Source organism: Cynocephalus volans, chromosome 8 (assembly GCF_027409185.1).
Source record: "Cynocephalus volans isolate mCynVol1 chromosome 8, mCynVol1.pri, whole genome shotgun sequence".
NCBI classification, from domain to species: domain Eukaryota; kingdom Metazoa; phylum Chordata; class Mammalia; order Dermoptera; family Cynocephalidae; genus Cynocephalus; species Cynocephalus volans.
The window spans coordinates 21554796-21578145 of NC_084467.1; the positions used below are offsets into that span (position 1 = coordinate 21554796).

Sequence of the window (23350 nt, forward strand, 5' to 3'; positions counted from 1 at the left end):
CCCACCCAGGTTTCAAGTTGCCTTTTCTTAGCCTCCATGCTACATGCCTAAGCTTGGGACCTCCTCTGAGTTCCCTCCAAACATTCAGGCAGCCACAGGGACTCTGTCGGTGCTCCCAGACAAAAGGGCAAAGTCTCTGGCTTTCTCCTCTGTAAGTTCCAGGCCCCTTGGCTCTGGGCCCAAGCCCACAAGGCATGCTGCTCCCTTATAGGCAGTCTGGGACATTGGACAGAAGAGAGTTTCTATTTCCATGTCTACTGCCAGCTTGCTCTGTGACTTTGGGCAAGTTGCTGTGCCCCTCTGGGCCTTGCCTCCCTCATCTGTAAAATAGGAATAAAAAGCTGTGTGTTGGTAATACTTCCAAGACTGTCCTGAGGCATCGATGGGGTCGTGCTTATGGATGTGCTTTACTCAGACACACATGTCTGGGAGCCATATCAGTCCCTAAGATGGTGAAATACCGGAATGGAGGGGCAGCAAAAGTCATCACGGTCAACTCTGTTGAAATGGTCAGAAAGCTGAGGCCCAGAGAGGTAGTGGCAAGGAAGGAGCTAGAAGACCCGACCTCTGACTTAGCCAGGAAGCGTGCTTCTCTTTAATTATGGATGCAGACTGTGAGCACATGTGTGCACAGCTCCTTAGGTAAGGGCAAGGATCGCTGCCGCTGAAATGGGAGAGTGTCTATGCAGGACCCCTTGCCCCAAGTATTACCTGCCCTTCTGTCACCATAGGACTGATAATTCTACCATGAAGGCTTCCTTTGGTTGTTAAAAGCCTTTTTGTCCTTAAACTTGAAGAACACCCTCTAGACACCCAAATCTCCTGGGGCTGAGGGGCAGTCCAGGGCAAGCACCTGAAACTAATCCCAGCCTCGTGATCTGGGAAGGAAGTAGCTGACAACCACCCCAGAGCAGAACTTCTAGGAAATGTGCCAGGTTGCCCTGGCCACTGGGCAGCCAGGAGGGGGCAGTGAGGAACTGGTGGAGGCAGTGAGTAGGGACTGTTTAAGGTTTGCCTGCTATTATGTGTGCTCCTGTAATTGTATGCTGACTTGTGTCCTTGTTCGCACAAAGGCAGGGGCCTGTGCACAATGTGTGCATGTGTCCCTGGGCCTGGGTTCTCATGTGTGCCCACTCAACATGTGCCTCTACATGTACACGTCTGGGTAAGCGTAAATGTGTGTAAATGAATGTGTGCGTGTGTTTGTGTATACTGGGCAGCGGATGCCTGTGTGAAGCCCCAGCCCATACCTAAGGAACCCACTTTGTTCCCAGGTAGCCGACGGTGTAGGGTACTTCCTGTTTTAAGGCCTAGGATAGCTGGGTCCTCAGTCAAGCTTGCTTGATTTCGAAGCAATAGCAAAAATCATCTGTTATTGCACATGTAAAATAGGCACCAGTAGGTAAGGTAGATAAGAATTGAAAGCTTTCATGCCCCTGCAACTCCCCTAAAGACCATGATTCTGGATGGAGAGATTCTTCAGCTGTTTAAATAGAATGGTGGACAGGGCCTGGGCTCTGGCTTGAGAGAGACCCCACGTGCCATGGCTCTGTTCCTGGTCAGCTGCATGATCTTAGGCAACTCACTTTACCTCTGGGAACCCGTTCTTCTCACGTGTAAAACGGACAACTCTTGCCTCTCAAGACTGAAATAAAGTATATGAAGTCTTTGGCATGCAGTGGGTGCTCAATAAACGCTCATTCTTCTGAGGATTAGACCAAGGAGGTGCAGTGACTTGCACAGGGTCACAGTTCCCAGGTGGCGGAGCTAGAATTCAAGCTCAGGCCTCGGGCTTCCCAGAACCACATTCCTTTCCTCCAATTCCCTTGCAAGGGTGGCTCCCGACACAACCATTTTGTCTTCTGCCAGGGCGGGCGTCTGGCTGCCTGTCAGTCACCGGCCTCGGGAAGCCAAGTGCTGACTAAACACAGGCCTGAGCAGCGGTGGGGGGCGACAGGGGCAGGCTCTGCAGAGGCGAGCCGGCTCTATGCCCCCCCCCCCCCCCCCCCCCGGCATTCCCACCTCCAGCGATGAGCTCACAGAGGCTGGCGCAGCAGTTGCTGACAATTCAAAACTTCTGCCCCCCTCTCCTGGGATGCCAGTGGGTGACTCTCTCTCTGAACAGCAGGCATGATGGCGGAGTCACCGACCCTGCTCCCGCCCCTCTCCCGGGGGCCACCCCACTGTGTCTGCTGGGTCCAGAACTGGGTGTCTGCTCATAAATTACCCCAGGGACAGTTACCCGCAGCAGCTGTGCTCGGAACAACCGTTGCTTCCTGGGTAGGTCATTTTTGGGGGTCAGAATATAAACCCAGCCCCCTCGCCTCCCCCAGGCAGAAGGGGCATGCAGCAGCCTAAACCTTTTATCGGATTCCATTGTAAGTCGTTCTATTTAAGGTAAGTTGCTTGGGTCTGAGAGGCAGACAAGATGCCGTCCAGATGTTGGGAGGCGGCATCAGCATTCAGCCTGTGCTCCTCTCCTGCCTGATGCAAGGGTTGCCAGCAGCTTGTCTCCCTGGCCTCAGCACACCCCCTTCCTCACGGGTAGGGGGCCTGGGCTCTGGGCCTCTAAGTCCCCCAACTTAGGTCTCCGCCTAAACCAGAATGGTTCCCAGGCTTCTCCCCGCCCTGCACATGGTGCACCACCCACACCCAGCAGCCTCCTGCCCTTCCAGCCCCCACCAGGCCCCCTCCCAAGCTCTGGTGGCCACTTGTGGCTATTAGCGTTGCCCCCTTCTAATATCGTCTCCCATTAAAACAACACACACACACCACAGGTGGCTGACTGGTTACAAAGACTTTATCAAATTATTTAAAATGTTGGCATTTATGTATTCACGTGTATAACATAAAATAGTTGCATGGAACCTTCAGGTCACTGGGGTACAAACGTAGTACAAACATGAGCCTGGTAGGGAAGACAAGAGACCAGGTTTGGAGCCACTGGGCTCTTAAAAACTGGATGTACTTCTAAGACTCTGAGAAGAACAGGGCAGAAGAGGAAAGGATCACTTTAAGGGTTTGGCTTAACCCCACTGCTCAGATCTCCAACTGAAGAGCTCCTTTCCCATCCTCAGGGGGAAAGGGCCTATTTTCAGACTGTATCCCCACTACCAATACGTCCACTCCTTAAAATCTTTTTTTTTTTTTTTTTTTAAAAGATGATCGGTAAGGGGATCTCAACCCTTGGCTTGGTGTTGTCAGCACCACGCTCAGCCAGTGAGCAAACCGGCCATCCCTATATAGGATCAGAACCCGTGGCCTTGGTGTTATCAGCACCACACTCTCCCAAGTGAGCCACAGGCCAGCCCTACACTCCCTAAAATCTTGATGTGACAAACACACCCAAGAACCCACTGGAATATGCCCTTATAAATATATTTATATCATAGAAAACAAGGCACTTTGGGAGCATTATAGCTTACTCTCCTACATGTACATCATTCTAGACAGAAAGTAAAAATTGGTTAGTTTCTCAAGTGAATTAACTGAATAAAATTAATACAATAACAAAATTGTTCCCTGTCCCTCACTGAGGCCCTGCTAAAGTGAACGTGGCAGGAGGCATAGAATGAGGCACATCTCTGTGCCATACCTGGTCCCAGGTCAGTTGGGCCACGGTAGAGCTCAAAGCCTGATGCCCTGGGAAACCTGCCATCTCTCAGGAGCAAAAGCCCCCAGCCTTGGAGCACTGCCCCTCTCCCCCCACCAGGCATGAGGTCAGAAGAGGGGCTGCAGTGGAAGGCAATCTTGGAGCAGAGAAGGGACACGGTGGGAATGCTTAAGCAGGGTCACCAAAGCCACAGAGACCTCAATCTGTCCAAGCTGGCGCTGCAAAGTCGGAGGACAGGCGCCACGGGAAGAGATTTCACATTAGCCCTGACAACACCACCTCAGCTCTGCAGTGACATTGGCCAGGGTCGTTTCTGAGGGCGCTCAAGCTTCCGCTGGAGGCGAGCTAGAGCTTGGGCCAGCTGCTCTGGGCCTCCAAGGGATCGCTGAGTCTGCTCCCCCTCACCCCCGCAGGCTGCCTCTTTGGAATGTACCCATCTCACGACCAAGGCAAAGCCACAAGTCACTTCTGACACTGCCGATTGGAAGCTGGGCCCCTGGGCCACAGGAATGGGGGCAGGTCCCCTGAGCTGGGCAAACCAGGAAGGGAGGAGGTTCCTTGGTTTCAATGTAACAGTCCTTATGGACCATTGTTACATACTCTTACCAGCCTCAGCCCAGATTAAATAATCACTAACTTTGCATTCTACAATTACAGTATTCCAAAAACACATGATTACCTGCACTGGGTCCTTTATCATCTTATAGGGCTCTGGGTTTAAAGAAGAAAATTTTTTTTGGTGCACATATGCATAGGTAGAGCCCAGAGGGCCTCTCGGCTGACTGGGTCCCCAGCCCCCCGAGCTGAGGAGGCTCCGCAAGGCCGGCTGCTACAAAGTGCCGAGCTTGGCTGCATAGATTTTAATGAGAGCGTCAGGCAGAGCTGTGCTGTTGCTCTCCGGGACTTGCAGATCATTACCAAACCAGCTGTAGGATGAGAACACAGCACATTGAAACCCTAGGAGGTCACTGAGCTAATGATCTAATCCTACCTTCTGCAGGCAGTGCCCCTCCCCACCTCCTCCTGCCCCCAGCTCTTTCCACAGTGGACTCTGTCCACTCCAGAAGCCAGACCAATACCACCCCCCCCAAGGTCAGAGCAGAATGATAGTGAGTGGCTCTGGCTCCCCCTTTTCCGGAAAGGAGGGGGATGGGGGTAATTTAGTCAAAGCCATTAGGCCCAAACTCTGGCCTGGCCAGGCCCCAGGATGCCTATTTGGGAGAATGGATGCCCTCCGCCTGCTGCTCCAGCCACTGCTGGGCTGCAGCCAGGGCACCTTCACCGGCCATTTTAGGGTTCTGATGAAAGCACCTTCAGCTTCCAGAGTGCAGGGTGGGAAACAAGGCGGGGGCACACACAGCCTGGTGTGCTCAGCATGGAGCCTGGTACCAAGCCCTGTGCCAGAGACACCTGCCCTGGAAAGAGGGATGAGGGTATACTGGAGTAGCCACAGCAGGAGGGCATGCTGGCACCTACAGGCTCAGTCCCCACCTCCTGAGTTCCAGGAAACAAGGCGGAGAGGAAGCATTGAGCAAGGGCACAGCGGCAGTACCCACGATTATACACACTCCCCTCAAGCCGGAGGAGTTTACGAGGGCTTTGGCAATTACTACAACCATTTGCTGTGCTGGGTAGAGACAGATCCTGTTTCTCTTTGTTTCAGGGCTCTGAAAGCCGGAGAAACCAGGAGAAGCCTATTTCAGCATAAGAGGCTACACAATAGTTAGGGCAGAAGAGAAGAAACCTCACTGTTGGCCAGAGCTGATCAGTTTTTTTCTGAATAATAGCACCTGTGTATTAGCTCTGGGAATAAGGGGGGAGGGAACATCACCACGTGCAGTGAGGGAGAAGCTGCAAATGGGACCCAGTGTCCCTCTGCCTTTCAGCCCTCCTCATGGCTGCCAGGCCCCCCCAGGCAGGTACCGGTGGAGTCTGCCAGCCTGAGGGACTGAGGTTTCTATAGTTGGCAGAACCTATGCTTAAATTGGGGAAATAAAAGAGGGAGGAGTTGCAGAGGAATTGAAAACAGCACCTGTCAAAGCTGCCTACCCTCTTCGTTCTCTCACTACCTCTAGTCCCCCAGAACAGCAGCTCTCAGGGCCATGTGGTTGGTTGATAATAGGAAAGGGGCAAAAAGAATTACAAGAGAGGCTAGAAGGGTCTGAGCAGCCCTGACAGCGCTGGCACAGGCCCTGAGCCCTCCCACTGGGACCCCCACCTACAGTGAGGTCTGGAATAGCTTACAGCCAAGACTGCTCTGCCCAGGCTCCAGCAGGTGCCCATTATTTGGTCCCAGAAAACACAGGTGACTTGGAATCAGGAACTCTGGGCCCTAGCTTTGTCACTAGTCAACTGTGTGACCTTGAGAAAGTCATTTCCCAACTCTAGGTCTCAGAATCCTTAAGAGGGTAGGACCCAAAGAGTTCCACCATCCTTCCAGTCCTGCAGTTCCAAGTCTCTAAGCTTTGCTCCTGTCAGCCAGTAGAGGTCCAGGTCCCTGTGTGTTAGGGCTAGTTTGGTCATGGACATAAGAGGTTAAAACTGGGCTGTGCTGCCTGAAGGCACCTAGGAGTAAGGGAGGGGCACTTAAGGGACACCTAAACATCATACTCACCAAGAGGGAGGCAACAACCTTGGCCTTCAGAAAGGCATCAAAAGGATGGGCGAGGGGAGACATCCTTCAGAGGCTCGATGCCTCCTGGAACAGAGGGAATACCAGGCATAGAGATGACTTAACGAAAGGCAGCCCCACCCTGCTTTGCTGATCAGGGCAGAGGGTAAGCAGAAGGGTGTGGCAGTCTGGCTGCTACAGCATTTGGCCTGCTCTGCCCTCTTGGTGTGTGGGAAAGGGGCTGGCTCTGTCCACACAGGCCACTCTCACTGCTTGAGGACCAGAAGATGCTGGCATTATTTGAAGTGGCTGAGGCCAAAGATTTTAGAAGAAGACCACAGTTGAAAATGGCTCCTAGAGGAAGGCATCATCTCCACCTGAAATCCAATCAAAGGGATCTGCTTTGGGGTTTTTCCTTCCTTTCAATACGCAACTGTCACTTGAAGAGAGACCATCTCAGCTACTGAACCTCAGGAGCCCCAAGGGGCCTGACAATGGGGAGAGGAAATACATGTCGATTTGGAGGAAGCACTTGGACATATCTTTGGTTGCTTCAGGGAAGGCTTTGGCCCCTTGAAATTCTTTTTTTTCCCCTCTCCTTTTCCCCCAGGGGACTGTTGGGGTAGGCATCAAAGAAGGCAGGTAGGAAGGAAAGAAAAAGGAGGTGGGCATCAGGGAGTAAAAATTAATCCGACCAGTCGTCCTCATCAAACTCAGAGGAGTCATCTTCTGAGTCGCTGTACTCAACAGCAATGCGGCGTGACAAGATGGTGGCCACGTCGTTGCCCACAACATCCCGCTTCTCTTGCTCCCGCTGCTCCTCAACCCTGCGTAGCTGAAAGCCTAGTGGGAGAGACAGAGAAGGATTGAGAAGGCACATCCTCAGCCTCAGTATCCATCCAGGACTGGGTAAGGGGGAGTGGCCACTCACGGGGGAGCACTGGAAAGGACAGAGAAAAGGAGGACCCTTGGGGAAAGCAAAGAGGGAAAGGAGATTAGCAGAAAAATAAGTAAAGATGGGGTTTTATAAAATTGGTGGCCTGGGTGCAACAGATAGATGTGTCTGAAAGGAAGCCTGCTGTCCTTCCTGGCTTGCTTACTCTCAGGCTGGTTAGGACAGTACTTTCTCTCAAGGGTTTTGAGTGGGCACCATACCCCACCTAGCAGGCACTCAAATTCCATCAATTATAATGGGGCTCAGCTGCCCTAGATTGTATCCTCTAGACTAGAAGTTCCTTGAGGATCACAAATTGAACAAACCACTGCAATCCCTTGGTAACAAACCTGACCCCTAACAGAGAAGAAGTGGTTGGGGACAGTGAGATGATGAGGGCAGGGGAGGGGAGAAAAGAGAGAAGGAGATAAGAGGAAAAGGGTGAGAAACAAGTGGGGGAGAAAGAAGGGAAGAAGAAAGGCAGAGCAGTGGAGGTCAGTGAGTGAGAGTCCAGCTGAAGAAGTACCCGCTGGGACAGTGATTCTTGTTTTTTCCTGAGGCATAGAACCCTTCTGAGAACCTGATAAAAAATAAGGATCCTTCCCCAAGGAAAAAAATGCATGCAAAGATACACAAAGCATGCATTTTCAAGGAGTTCAAAGATCCCAGGCTGAGCATTCTTTACTTTAAATCAAAGTGGGAAAAAACCTAAATCTCCATATTTTTAGGGTGAAGTTTCTTTTCAGGCTCCAGTGAGGCTTGAGGTCCCAATCTCTCCCCACCCAATGAAGGCTATTCCCTGGGAAGGGCACAGAACTCCCCTCACCCACCCCCCAATCTGTGTTATCCCAGCTTCCAAAAGACAAGGCTCCATAGTCCCAGACCCGCCACTAGGATTTACCTTGACGAATGGCTGACAGCAGGTCACTACGGGCATCGCTCACAGCGGGCAGGGAAGACTTGGGCTTGGTGGCATCAGAAAGCGGTGGTGGTGGTGCGGCAGGCTGGCCATCCGCACCACTGAAAAGGAGAGGAGGGGGGCCTGGAGGCGGGGGAGGAGGGGGAGGGGGAGGTGCGCCTCCTGCTGGTTGGGACAAGGGAGGTGGTGGCAGAGTTGGGTAGTCAGCTGCTGGAGGGGGGGGAGGAGGGGGAGGGGCAGCAAAATCTGGGTGAGGTGGGAAAGATGGAGGTGAAGGTGGTGGAGGGGTCCCTGGAGACCCAAATCCTACAGGCGGTGGTGGAGGTGGGATGCCCAGCATCGGAGGCGGAGGTGGAGGAGCAGGTGGTGGAGCAAACCCAGGTTTGGGGCCTGGAGGAGAGCCCAGAGGAGGAGCTGGTGGTGGATGGCTTGGGCTGACCACACTGGGTCTTTTGGGTCCAGCCAAGCCAGATCCTCTTTGGTTGTCTGGTGGGTAGCTAAAAGGCCGAAGAAAAAAGACCCACCATCACTCTCAGGATGCAAACACCCACCTATAGTTAGGCTTATCTATGAGCCCAAGTTCATCCTGGTTGACTATACCATTTCATTTCGGCTCAGAGAAAAACCTGGGAATGGTCAGAACAGTCCAACAATGAAATGAACAGCCTTACAAGGTAAATGAGCCTCTCAGCAGCAGAGGAATATAATTAGAAATTGAGGAAACTACCTGAAAGAGGTGGACTTGGGGTTCCTCTATCAGGAAGGGCTGGCTGAGACATCTCTCAGTCCCTCTCTAGCCTTCCAGCTCTCCAGAAGGCACCCTTCTGAGCCGTCCCCTAAGAATGGCCCACAGTGGGTGTCAGTCCTAAAAATTCAAACACCACCCACCCACTGTGCAATGTTTCTCAGGCTATTAATATTCACCAAATCTGGTGAGGGCAGGAAAGCCAAGCCAAGCTGACCAAACCGGAGCAGGATATAGATTTAGGTGAATGCATCTTCAGTGCTCATGTGGGGAAAACTTGATAAAGAATGAGTCTCAATCTAAGGATCTGCAGAGATGGGAAATGAGTGTGCCACCAGACTCTTGATCAAGGTTTGAAAGAGGATTAAGGCTACACCTCTCCAGGGATCAGATTTGCTTGGCTGCAGCTGCAAGGTCTCAGGCCATGTGTGAGGCTAAAGGTTTTCTTTTTCCACCTTTGTATCTGCCCTGCACTAATAGCTACTCTTTAGAAAAGCATCCATCTTGGAATTTTCCACAGACTTCTAAGCCTTAGCTGTACATGACAGGGCAATCAGCAAAAAGTGATCTGGGAGGCAGAAGGAGATTTGGGATTAGTGGTTTCGAGGGCCAAAAAGAATGAGGGGGTGTGGGGAGGAAAACACCACTTCAGGTCTCCATCTGAGGGGTCCTCAACATTTTCAATCTCTAATTAAACAGTGTGCAAGGGGGAAAAAAAATGCACCTTCCAAAGCTCTCATTTGTCAGGCATCGGAAAGGAAAAAAGTAACTGTGAGAAAAAAGTGTAATGTGAACATCCTCAGACTTTTCTTCAGCCATTACTGGCTAACTCTTCCTCTGTACACCTCTGCCAGAGACAATGACAAATATCAAAATGGACAGATGCTAAATTTTATCACCCTTTTCCCTTGGTTTCATTCTTTCTAGAGATTGTATCTATCAGTGAAATGAACCAGAAGCAATAGGAGAGAAAGGTGACTATCTGCTAGGTTCCTAGGTAACTGAACAAGGTGTCTGCTAATACTATTTCATAGACAGCAGACTGTACCACTTTATTCCATGCTGAGTTAGAGCTAAGTTAAAAAACAAGAGAGAAGTTGGTGACTTCTGTCTGTTCAGGTATAGGCAGAATAGCAAGTAGTTAAGAACACAGGCTCTGGAGTCTGAGTGACCAATCACTGCTCTGCCCCTTACTGGCTGTGTGACCTTAAGTAAGGTCATTGACTCCTCTGTGCCTCACAGTTTACTCATCTGTAACATGGGGATAATAACAATGCCTATCTCAAGAGGACTCCTTTGGGGATCAAGTAACATATACAGTATTTAGCATAATGCCTGCCTGGCACCTTACAAACACAAGATAAATGTTCATTATTTCTCTAATCTAGACAGACTTGCCTGAAGTTATTTTAGTGGTCCTGGACTAGATTTTGAACTCTTATTTTGTTCTTGAGTATTTAATCCCCCAAAATGGATGGAAGAGGTACCATCATTTACCTGAATTCCGCTGGTGGGGGAGGTAAGTTGTCTTCAGAGAAGGAAGGTGAAGGTGAAGAAGTTGAGTCTGACTGTGGTGGGGGGGGATAGCTGCTTGCATCCACATTTTCAACAGAGCCAATGCTGCCATTCTGGTATACCAAGGTGGGTGGATACCTGACAATGAGCCCAATGCCAAAAACTGTCATTTGAAGAGCTCAAGTAGAACTCTCTTCTCTTCTTAAAAGATACTACAAAAATGCATTCAATACAAAAGCTATTAGAAAGAAATAAAAGAAGGATATTCCTCATATATTTTCTGTTATAATTAAATTTTATTTTAGGACTAAATATTCTATTGTTAAATATCTCCCAGATATTTCTACTGGACTGTCTGTAGTAATGGGATTCAACCCAGATTATCAAAACCACACTGTTCCTTTCCCTGTGTTGGCCCTGTCAAACCCAGCGGTTCTTTTAAATTCTCCCAAATGTTAGGTGCAGTTATACCTAAATCCCAAAGTCTGTCTTGTGGCAAAGGGCGAGGCCAAGCCCTACAGGCTAGGGAGCTGCAAACACGTGACTGGCACACAGCCTGATTTTGAGGTCAGCAAGCCTCTGCAGTGCTCAAAGGCCAAGGAAGCATTTGATTGCAAAATCAAGCCAAGGATGAATGCAGGTTGCTGTGTGGTAGTAAACGTGGTCTCTCTGCCAGGTCTCTCATCAAACAAAATGAGCTACGGATTAAAACAGGGTGGCTAGGGCTTGCCTCATGAAAACCTGCCCCTGAGTTCTGGGCCTTGGGTGAATTTGCTCTGGGTGAACCACAAAAAAACAAGCACAAACACACCAAGCAACAAGCCTCCCAACAAGCACAAATACACCAAATTTTGCTTCCACTAGAAAAATTTGGCCTGCTCTGCTCCACTTGCCCCTTCTTTCCACCATTGTTGGGTTCTAAAGAACTCATCTAAAACAGACCCCAGGGAGAAGAGAGTTGGAGGGAACTGAGTGAACCAACAGAAGCTCTGATGTGGAAAATCCCCAGGGCCTGGAGCCCTGTAGGCTTGGCACATCTCCTTATAGGTTCACCAACAAGCATGTCCAGATAGACTAGCCATGCAGCCCAACTCCGAACCTTCTGGACAACAGGAAAATGGGAGGCAAACTCCCTATCTTCACCAGCCCCATTCCACACACACAAAAAAGACAAACATATTAGTTGTCCTTCTGAACATGCAAGTTTCTGGCTTTAGAGCCACTGAACCTATGAAAAGAGCCTGTCTGAACAGGACAGGTCCATGGAACAAAATGGCCCTGTTTCCTGGGAGGTGAAGGTAATGAGGTGTCCTCATGACTGATTTCTCTGTACAGAGAGGTTCATTTTCCTCTCACACCATCTTCATCACTCTTTAAAACAAATCTCTTAATCCAGGAAGAACAAGTGTCAGAAGTGTCAAGGTTTTTAAAAGTCAAGATTTTCATGGTAGAGTTATTCCTAAAAGCAAGAACAACTCAACTCTTTCCTTTTATCATTCCTAGACACCCGGCAAGGGCTGGCATGGTTCTCTGACAGCCAGGATGCAATGTATTTAGAGGAAAAACCAGGGCGACATTCATGCCAAGCAGTCGTAGTGACTTGGCTTTGAATGTCACACAGGTCGGACACCAGGATAAGCATCAAATCAAGCTCTAAAACCATTTTTTTCCCTGTTAAACCTCCTGTGTGATTTGGTATTGGGAAACGGGGTCAGAGTGACATCTCCTCTTTCTCCGCAGAGATATATCGCCTCAACACTGGCCAAGCAACCTTTCCCACACTGTCTCGAGGTCTGCATTCAGTCCCTTGGCCAGCCTCTCTCCTAAGACCGACAAAGGCTGAATGCAAAGTTGCTTTGATGATGTGCACAGTTTCTTTGCCTTGCCCTCCCTGCTCCTAAGGCCACTTTTTTTCTCTTTCCAGTCTTTCTTCTGAGGCCCTTAGACCTAGTGGTGTCTGGCAGAGTAAGGGCAATAGAAGCCATGGGTTTTCTTTTCCAGACCACTCCAGTCGCCTAATTTAAATTGCTTAGCCTCTTGATTTATTTAGCAAATTTTAATCACCAGATGGATGCACTTTAAAGTAGATGATTAATAGTGGTATTGATCTAAGCCACACAGCCAGACTTCAGGGGTTGTAAAAGGTGTCACACCAGAGTTGTCAGACTGTTGTCCCCAGGTCCCCAGCTCCTTCATAGAATGCTACCGATAATACAAAAGCAGCACTTACCCAGAAGGCCCCAGCTTTTCTTTGGACTCCACAAATTCTTGTCCCATCTTCATTTTCTCCCACTCCTCCTTACGTGTCTTGATTTTACGTGGATTTACATTCCCTCGATTTGGATTATCTTTCTTCTCTTTCTATAATGAAAAGAAATAGAAAAGCCTTTGTAAACATTTTCCAAAGTTCTTCATTAAAATCTTACCCATCTTCATGTATGCACATCAAAGAGATGGTTTGCCTAGACAACATATAACTACAGAATTAATAGAATTATGGGTTTGGAGTGTCCTAGAGGCCACCTAATCCAAACCACCTCCCAGGTGAAACATTTTTTCAATCCTACACTCAAATACCTCTTTGGGTATTTGGAATGGGAAACTCACTACCTCTTTGGGTAACTCATTCATGTTTTTGAACAGCTCTAATTGTTAGAAAGTTAGTAAACAGCTACTTGTTATTTGCTCTGCCACAAAGGTCAGTAAAGAAAGGTGAGAAGTAATAACAGCTGCAGATATCTGGGACAGATATAAGGAAATAGCTAAAAACAAAACAAAACAAAAACCAGTGAAGAATTTTTCAGCCCATGTAGCTGTTCTAGCCCCTGGTGTTCTCTTGGGCTTCCCAAGAGCCATACTAATGGGATTATAAGGTTGCAACCTGTAGGTCACATACATACCACTAGGAGTCTAAGGGGAGAGGAGCATCCCCCCAACTAGCCCCACCTAACCAGTAGTGAAGGTGTTAAACTACTTCTGTTGCAAATCAAACATTGCAGAACCTTGAGCTGATCTCTGAGAAATGAGCTGCAAAACTGGCAGGGAAGGGACTAGCCTACCTTGAGTGCCCAGCAGAGTCGGTGCAAATTGCAAGAGAAATAAACGGTGAACAGAAAAGTCAATTTCTAAAACTCAGCCTGAATATACTCAATTGTTAATAGCGCTGGGTGGAACAAACACATTTTTGGTGTGATTTATACTTTCATCTTGGTTGTGCTTGGTGTGGACACATTTTTTTAAGAGTTTCACCTGGCATCCAAGCAAGCAGCCACTCAGAATGATCACTTCATATAAGACTGGCTTCTTTTTTATCCCCCCATCCACAATCATGCCTACTGATGTGTAGAACAGAGGCCCCTTTCCCCTCACCCTATGCTTTCTCTTCTCTTTCATGATATCCTTGGTGTCCTGCAGCATCTTCTCCTTCCAAAGATCAAAGAAGTATGAAGGGTCTGTGTAGAATTTGAGTGCCTCTTTTCCATCGTCCCTGAGACAGAAATGAAGACAAGTGCTGTCAGAAGACAGATGAGCTCCCCACCAAATCCAATATTCCAAACACCTACCAGTTAGCAGTTTTTACACCAAGGAATCAAGAAGTCATTCAAATCGATTGCACATTTCTTCTCCCATACCAGAGTTTCAATGCCCCTGAATGGCACCTCTCTACTTATCTGGCTCTTAAAGAATGTTAGCTTTACCTTTAATTCCTAGTAAAGGAATTTGCATGGTCAGGGCAAGAAAAGACTATAGCAGCACAGATTTTGATTATTTCTAATGATCTGCATGGCCACAGACATCTATCTCCCTGAGGATATACAGATATCCCGGCACATCAGAGATTTCTGCCACTAGTTCCCCTTTCCCCACCAATTCCCCAGGACACTCTAGAAAGCATTAGTGGCTTTCCATCCACCTGAAAACTGTGCACACAGCTGTTATTCCTCTGTACCACAGTACTTTACCTTCTTGCTCCCTTCTAGAATAGCTCAGAATCCCTCCCCCACCACAAGGGGGCCCCAGTGAGGACAGATGGTCAGCTGTAGCGGCTATGACAGTAGTACAGAGTGAGCTACTGAGTGTCAGTGGAAGGGCTATCTGCCAGATTCAATGATCCTGATTGGAATCCTGCACTTTGGCATGGCTAAGCCCCCCTCACTGTCCAGAAAACATGTGCTTAGGGGTGAACATTTATTTTAACATTATTCTGAACTAAAAAGAATTGGAAAGGCAATTCTGTTCCCTGCCATCCAATCCTATCACAACACACAAAAACCATTTCCCAATCAAACATTAATAATTTTTATATTAAGTCTTGTTCTGAGTTAGATACACCACTGCTCATTTCTGTTAAGCCAAGTCCACATAATTGATGGGAGATGCTAATTCTGGTACTGCATGTTAAAAAGGGAAATACCGCTAACTGAAAAATAAAATTCTCTTAATATCATTTGTTTATCCTGTCCTACCACACAAACCCTATATCATACTCCCTGCAATACTATCAGGTGTGTGATCCCTTCCTGTCCCATAGGTCCTTTGCCCAAATCCCACTAGACTAAATGATGGGGACCATAGAGTCAAATCTCTGACCTGCTATGCTACCTAGTCCCTTTGAAAGCCAATGAGAAAATACAATTTCACACAGTAATGATAAAGGATAGATGCCATGTACTTTCTCTATATCTTTGTGAGAAGCTACCAAGTTTCTACTTCAGGGTCCCTGAATCAGGATGGTGTCCTTGAATTTCACCGGTGTATAAACACACACACACACACACACACACACACACACACACACACACACACTCACTCTCTCTCTCTCTCTCTCTCTCTCTCTACTTTGTAGCATACCCATGTGTGATAGAAGACATCTGCCTCCAATATCTGTACTTACTTTTTACCTGTTCCCAAGATATTTATGGATGCAAGTAAAATAAGTATACACTCTCTGCCTCTATTCAGTGTTTTTTTGCAGGATGACAACTCTAGTGAACCACTAGGGGGGATGGGCTTTAAGTTGTCTATAACATTGCCTTCTTTTTCAAGTCTAACCACAGCAGGGTATGTCCTTTCAGATGAAAATGTCAAAAGAATATTCAAAACAAAGTGAGCGACACTCATTTGGAAGAATGCCAGTTACTCCTTAAGCTTTGGAAGCACCCCTCCAGGCCCAGAGCAGCCAGTCCACAGGCCTGGCCCCAATGACATGCCCAAACATCTGGTAATATAGTGATTTCCAAGTAAGTGGGAGCCTTGCTAGAATGTTACCCCTGAGATCCATGCTATAGGACCGCCTTGTAACAAAGTCCTTTGGTTCTATAATAACTAAATTCCTTGGACAGATTCCAAGATGGACCTGGCTTACACCAAATTAAACTCTGCAGCATGCAATGCTATAGCAAACTTTCAATTTATACTATATTCACTATGAATTTCAGAAACCAAACAATAATAAGTGCCAACTGTTTACAGGGAAAACTTCAGCTTCTGCTGCCACAAGCAACTTCAGGGTAGGTAGTAAACTTTTTGATGCATTCCTCCAATGTAAACAACATCTTTAGATAAAAAGACAGTCTAGTGTTGTTAACCATAGACTGAAAAAGGGAGGGGCTAGCCACTCTTACCTGTAAGGGGTAAGAATGTTGAGGGGTGGGGGAGTATCACAGGTATTATATGTTTCCAAGACAGGCACTGGCAGAGAGTTTCTGTCAAAAAGCTTCTGGTCCTGAATGGTAGAGCTTCTGAAAGCCTTTCGGGTGTTGATTCCTTGTAGTGACACTGAGAGAAGATGGAAGGCGTTAGAAAATGGACGGCAGGCTATTTGAGCAAACACTGAGTCACACCAGCCGGAGAGGCCTCAGCTGCTGCATTTCTTGGCTGCGGCTGTCTGCAGCCAGGTTTTTTTTTTTTTCCCTCCCCCTCTGGGGAAGCCCCACAAGGCTGTCAGCAGCCCAGCCATTTCATGACTGAACAAAATGAGGCAACACAAAGGTTTACTATGTAGTCAGATCTAGCAGGCCTCTCCTTAGGAGGAATGAATTGTCCAAGTACTTTTATGGTAGCAAAATATGATTGAGGGAGGGGGAAGTTGAGAAGCAGAGAATTGGGGGAATGGGAGAAATGGAGTGTGTGGGGGTGTGGTAGAGCTAAAAAGGTTTCTTTACACCACCCAGGCTTGTGTCATTTCAAAGCAGAACTCCATAGGTCTCTGTGATTTCTCCCCTCAACTTTTTTATAAATCAGGGGGAAAAAAATTATAAGAAACTGCTCACTAGAGCCTGTAAATGCTGAGCTCAGCTTCCTTACCTTCTTCTTCCTTGGGATCTAGCTGAGTGACTTTAACTTGTAGTCGATCGACCCTCTCGGCAAGGGAGCTTATCCGAGAGGCAAAGGTATTTGCCTGAGTAAAGAGCTCTCCAAAAATGTCCTCTGCATATTTACCTGGAAAGGAGCAAAGAAACCAAGTCGCTAGTGCATAGAAGGGATATAAGTGGTTAGAAAAACTGGCTACCAAATATTGTATTTACCACCCCCCTCCCCCCACCCCCCAAACACACACACACACACATACAAACCCTAAGATGGTTTGGGCTATATGCAGATCCTTGCTCTCAGAAGTAGAGACATATCCTCTGTAGCTTGGGTAGTCTGCATATGTTCTGTAACTAATAGAGCCTTCCTGGCAAACTCTGAACAGACATGAAACTGAAAACAGGCTGAATAAAATTGAAAGATGTAATGCAAAAAAATTAATTCTAGAAGACTGGACAATATGTCTACACATTTGCCTACTGCCCTTAGCCCCTTGCTCTTCTATAAAAGCACCTTGTAAAATGGTTCTGGTAAACAGATTGGGAGTTAAGAGGACCTTCTAGGTGTCTACAATGAACATGAAAAATAAAAATTACTTCCTAATGAAGCCTCAAAAGTATATTGAACAACCATGATGAGTTGTGGTATCATCCAGGTGCCTTGAACTTATCAACAACTCACAGCAGAAATGTATCACTTCTTCTAAGGGGTAAAAAGGTTACTTTATGTTTTATAACGTACAACTTTCAAAGTCTTTGCTCTAGGTTACAATCCTTCAAATCTACGTTTCAGGGAACAAGTGAAAAGCTGAAACTTTCAAGCCCTCCCTGAAAAACAACATACCAGTGATCTCTTTCCACAATGTCTTGTTTTTTAGAAAAAGAAAAGAGTTCTGTACTTTCAACCCTGGAATGCAAGGAGAATTTGCAGCCAAAGAAACGTTAACAGCAATTTGACACTACCTCCATATTGTCATTCCAAGCCACAGGGCACATTCTTACTACGAATGAAAAGTGGTGCATGTGAATAAATACACCATCTGAGTTTCTTACTTGCAAGGTGAAGGTAAGTATAAGCTACTGTGCCCAACCAAAAGATAATTTGAGATTTATTTAAAGTAGGTTTTAATTTTTAGCTTTAAAAACTACATTTATGCTTAGTCCATATTTGAGGGGGAAAAATTAGTCTAAAAGGCCAGAAACACACCTTCAGGGTGAACTGTAGCTCGCCTTCTCAGTATAACCTGTAGAGTACAATAAGACCAATCAACTACACATTTTGAATTGCTGGTAAATTTAAGTCAATAAGGAGTTTCTAATCAAGGAAGGTGCAAGCCCTTGCACACTGATCGGTTTTGTGATCTAAATAACTATGGGAAGCTCCTGAGCCCTAAAGGATCCAAATTGACTAATGAGCTGCATTTCTACTCTATAGGATGAGGATCCTATTTTGATCCCTGTTTGTAATATGGCTAAGTTCCTATAAAAACTATACTTTACTATGCTCGTCCAGGTAATGGAAAATTGTGTTTGGAAGGCTAAAGCAGAGAAATATGCAACAGTACATACGGAAAATAAACCAGGCTCAAAAATATCTGTTAACCATCTAGACGTTCTGGAGGAAAAGAAAACCCCAAATCAACTTACCCTTAAGTCACCAAGAGAGTACCCAGGATTTCCTGCTCTTTAGTGAAGAGGGCAGTGATAGTAGGAGTAGTGGCTTAGTGTGGCACAGTGGTTTTCAAGATAAAATCTTACAAAGAACCCCAACATCTAAAATTGGTAACATTGAGATCTCTATGTTAAGAGGGAGTGAGGTGGTGTGAAGACTTCCCCCCATCATATCACCTCAGGCCTAAGGCCAATTCAGAACTATAATATGAGATACAGAAGGAACAGTGGACTTCAAATCAGAAAATCCAAATTAAGTCTCAGCTCTTTCTATTTCTACTTGTGTACTCTCAGCAAGTCACAATCTCTCAGCCTTAGTTTCCTCATCTGTAAAATGGGGATAACTATATCTAACTTACCAAATTTTTGTAAGGATTAAATGAGCTAAAAATGTAAGCTGTTACAATGAGTTTCTTCCTTATATTGCTCAATTACATTAGATGACTTCTAAGAGTGTGAATCTCCTAAATTTTAAGCTTAAAGGAATTTTAAATATAATTCCAATTGGTAGTTTGATAGTCCCTATTCTTCAAGTGCTAAAAATTACTCCAACCTCTGAAAGCAGAAATACGACACTTAAATAGGAGAAATTCAAAGTGCCTTTTTCAAAGTTAAATTTCATTCATTTCATTCATAATACCAAGACAGACCCAATACCCATCAGGACATTCATAACAGATACCGCATTTTGCAAAATATTCTAGAAGCAGTTTTCAATTTTTTTTTCCTTTGCAGAACTCTTCAAATGAAATGTTATGTGGAAGCAGAACAGGTAAAACTGATTTTTAAAAATGTGAAGCTGCTCTAGTTGAAGTCTGAGTGGGAGTCTTGGAACTCCTCAATGGCATGTGCCACACACCCCCACTCCCTCTGCAGTCAGTTAGAAAACCCAATATCATAAAACGATTTCCTAATAACCCAAGTGGGGGTTCCGTTCTCCTGATCAAAAGTGCCAGCTGATTTGCTGTGCCTATATCTCCTAAGATATTGCAACCTAATATGTGAAATGTCAATCTCACTGTACTGAGGGAGAACAAGAATTCTGGATATGCTATCATGGAGTGATCCATGGTTGTGGAATTTTTAGTTTTATGCTTTATCAGTTTCATAATCTGACTTTCACTACTAGACTGAGCAGTTCTGGCTAGAGTACAATGCACATCAGGCCAAAGTCATGAGCCTAAAGCACATATGAGCCCATCCCCACACCCTCTGCTAGATGAAATCCTAGTTATCTTTGAAGGCCTGGTTCAAATGCAAACTTTTCTTTTTTTTTTTTTTTGTCTTTTCTGTGACCGGCCACACCGCGCTCAGCCAGTGAGCGCACCGGCCATCCGTATATAGGATCCAAACCCGCGGCGGGAGCACTGCTGCGCTCCCAGCGCTGCAGTCATCTGAGTGTACCAAGGGGCCGGCCCCAAATGCAAACTTTTCTATGAAGCCTTCCTTGAACCTCCCTATCCCTACCTGCACCCCCACTCCCCACAGAAAACATTCCTTCCTCCCACGTATTCTCTGTGCACCAATAGCATGGAATGGTGGAGAACATACAGGCATAAATCACTCAACAAACATTTCTAACTTGATGCCAAGTACTACACTAGGTAGATATTGGGGTTAAAGGTCAAACACCACATGATTCCTGAACTTTTAATTTAGTATAAGAGACATAGATTATTTGTAATATAACGTGCTAGGTAATAATATAGGCATGTACTGGGAGCTCAGAGGAGCACTTAGCCCAATTTAGAGGAGGAGATCCCTAAGCTGAGCCTTAAAAGATCAGCTACTGCAGGCCAGGCAGACAAGAATGGCAAGGGCTGCCAGCCAGCGGGGACAGCAAGAGCACTGCATGGAAGTATGAAGGAGCATGGTCTGTCTCAGCAGTAGTCAATAATTCATTTTCTCCTCCTTTCTTTTTTCACTTCTCTATTTTCACTTTTTCATTTTAAAAGACTCTTAAACATTTGTTAAATTACAAAAGTTAATATAGACTTAACTTTAAAAAATTCAGAATTATAAAAGTAAGATTCGTGTTTCGGGCAGATCACTTTGGCAGGGGTATAGGGAATAGATCTAAGGGGGCTGGATTAGAGAAAGGAGGCCAGAGTGAGGTTTGGGTAATAAAGTGAAAGACAATGAAGGTGTGAACCAGGGCAATGTTGGCAGAGACAGAGTAAGGGACAGAGCTGAGATTCTTAGGAAGTCTGACTTTAAATAGCTGTGTCTCTTTTGGCAAGTTACCTTACTTTTCTGAGCCTTCAATTTCTTGCCCTGGAAAATGGGAATACCACCACCCTACCCTAATAGGATTATTGAAAAGATTAAATGAGATAATCTATGTCAAGATCCCATCAAAACCTGGCATAAAGTAAGCAATCAATAAACATTAGTTCCCTCTCACCCTTTCCCCATTCTCCCCTTAAGAATTATTTATTTCTGACTACCCTGGTAGATTACAAACTCCTGGAAGGCAAAGACCACTTCTTATTATCACTGCATCCCCTCAGCATCCAGTACATAAAATATGTTCATTACATGTTTCTTGGATGAATAAAGAGTCAGTTAGCTCCACAACGTGAGGAAATCTTGTTTCCTTAGGCACAAGCCAACCCTGGCCCTCAGATGCCTTCCTCAAGATAGGAGTGGTCTGATCACACTGAGAGTAAGCAATGGCATCCACCAACGCTAACCTGGAAAAGCACCTGAGAGAGAGCATAACTCCAGCCAAGTAGGAATAAGAAGTATCATTAGCTAGACATTCTTTGTCCTATGAAGAAGGAACCAGTGTGTGATTGACTTCCACCCATTTGGCCTTCTCAGAGTGACAGAAGCAGAAATGATGCTTTTAAGACGCAGCAAGGCTCTCTGCAGCTTCATGTGCTTCCTCGTCAGCTGCACTGCTGTTGCGCTACTGTCAACATTCTTTTGTATAGGACAGGCACTGGCAGGATTTCATTTCTTCGTGATACCCATCCAGGTTTTTCTAAGCCCTGGATCAACTGAGACAGTCCCTGAGCTAGGTGAAGACTTAGGAATCTCACACTCCATACATCATCTGGTCACAAAGCTCTGTCTCCTCAGACACCTATTTTAAAGGCAGGGCCTATTACTATCTGGGGGAATGCAGGCTTTCTTGATATTCCACTGCCTTCAATAAAGGCAGTGATGCGATAGGAGGGGTTAGTATCTGAAATAATTCACACCGAGATGCCTTTGCTAAGGAAGATCACTAAAATGGCATCTTGATGGAGGTTTTTATGGGAGCTGGAGTGGCACTAGACAAATGCAGAGCCAAACCAAGCATCTGCCCTTCCCATACCTCGGCTTCAGGCAAACAAAGTCAGCTTGATTCAGAATGAAATCTAAGCCACATGCATGTACCCCACCCAAAGCAGTCTCATTCATTCCTGCCAACTAAAAAAAAAATTACAGATGAGCTGGCTTTCCCTCTACTCCAAAACATACTGGGCTAACCCCCATCCTCCTCCTAGAGAAGAATAGCTCCAGCTACTATTTGTGCCACTGTGTGTTCATGAAGCTTGCAAAACTCTCAATACCCCAGAGACTGCAGAAGTAATTTGTACCCTGAACTTGGACCTAGGGGCTTGCAGCACAATTAAATGTGTACCAGTGTGGACAAGTCAGCCAGAATCTCTCTGAGTGCATGTTTGATTTATTCCTCTTTGGGAAGAAAGGAGGGGTGTTGGGTAGATAAAGACTATTGGCACATTTGAGGCTTCAACAAAGTCAGGCTACATTGAACAGCTCGTGTAATTACAGGCACATTCCCCGACCCAAGATACTGCTCTGTGAACCTCCCACTTTACACACAGAGAATTCTGCTCTGTCATTCCATCTGCAGTTTTTGCTGCAGCCCTTCCTGCCACCCTTCCCACAGATTTCTTTTGAAGCAGGTGGAAGGGGAGGTGGAGGGAACCTAGAGGGTGGCGGTAGATGATGAAAGGGTTGAGGGGAAGAATCTGTACCAAAAAGGAGCCTCTCTTTGGGGAGGGGAGAAGGACACATTTTCGCATTACCTAGGGAAGGCAGATGGGGGAGAAATAGGAACACGGAGGAGAAGGAAACTAAATAAAGAGCACCAACGACCCCTGAGGGCAAAGCACAGGCTTCTCCACAGCACTCACTCAGGCTGCCCAGCTGTCGGATGACATTTGCCAGGGTGATGTTGGTCATGCATTCCAGCTCGCTTCTAACGCTAGGCAACGTCTGACGGCACAGGTGCCTTGGCTCGATGTTCCTCGTTACTAACGGCATGGTGGACCTGCTTCAGGCAATGTTCTGAATGATGAAAAACAACCTAAAAAAGAAATAACAGGAAAGTATTACTCAACCACAAATTCCAGGCACAGTAGGGCTGTGTGAGTCTTTTTTTTTTTTTTTTTTTTTTTTTTTGGTGTTGCTTTGATCTAAAACAGCTTTAAAAAGTCTTCACTCCCCCTACTTTTTTTTTCTTTTTTAAGGCCCTCCCCGCTTTAAGGTTTGCTCTTAGGAGACTTACTATATACGTTTAAAAATTCTCAACTGGTGACTGCTGTCTAAGGTACACAGAAAGCATAAAAACCTTAAAGTGACGACTACTGCTCCAACCACCAAGAGTCCCCAGAGGCAAGGAGGCACAGTCAGAAAACAGCCCACTCAGCAGGCATTGGATGGTACAGATTCTATCCTTGGGGTGTCCATAACCGGGACAGATCAGATTCTAGGCCACCAATGATAAGGATCAAAAAAGAGCTTCTGTCATCTGATAATCTCCACAATGAAATCAAGCTGCCAATAGTGATTCCATTGATATACATCAAGACTTAACTTCTTTAGTTCTTCCTTGACGGATAACTGTTAACGTACAACTAAATACTAGCTGCCAGTGTCTACTAACACTAAAGTTTAGCCTGTAAATTGACAGAAAGACTATCAAGGACAATTTTATGTTCAATATGTCAAACATGATGCTGAGAAAACTGTGCTATAAGATTGCCTGGTTCTTTCTCTTCTACTCAACAGCTCCCT

The 23350-nt window shown here is 46.3% G+C and overlaps 1 protein-coding gene across 2 annotated transcripts in view; it reads right to left on the minus strand.

The window, feature by feature from the left end:
* Positions 1-2782: 2782 nt before the first annotated feature.
* The window catches only part of WASF2 (WASP family member 2), a 69446-nt gene continuing 48878 nt past the window's right edge, over positions 2783-23350 (minus strand). The window contains exons 2-10 of one of the 2 annotated variants that reach the window (XR_010024208.1): positions 22468-22640; positions 16644-16778; positions 15962-16115; positions 13707-13824; positions 12568-12698; positions 10320-10475; positions 8060-8574; positions 6228-7067; positions 2783-4539 (exon numbers count right to left, since the gene is read on the minus strand). Coding sequence is in view for 1 of the 2 variants with exons in the window: in XM_063105274.1 (XP_062961344.1) it covers positions 6910-7067; positions 8060-8574; positions 10320-10475; positions 12568-12698; positions 13707-13824; positions 15962-16115; positions 16644-16778; positions 22468-22597 (1497 nt within the window). In the remaining variant the exon portion in view is untranslated. Of the gene's footprint in view, positions 7068-8059; positions 8575-10319; positions 10476-12567; positions 12699-13706; positions 13825-15961; positions 16116-16643; positions 16779-22467; positions 22641-23350 lie in introns of both variants that reach the window. The other variant, XM_063105274.1, reaches the window with a different exon arrangement.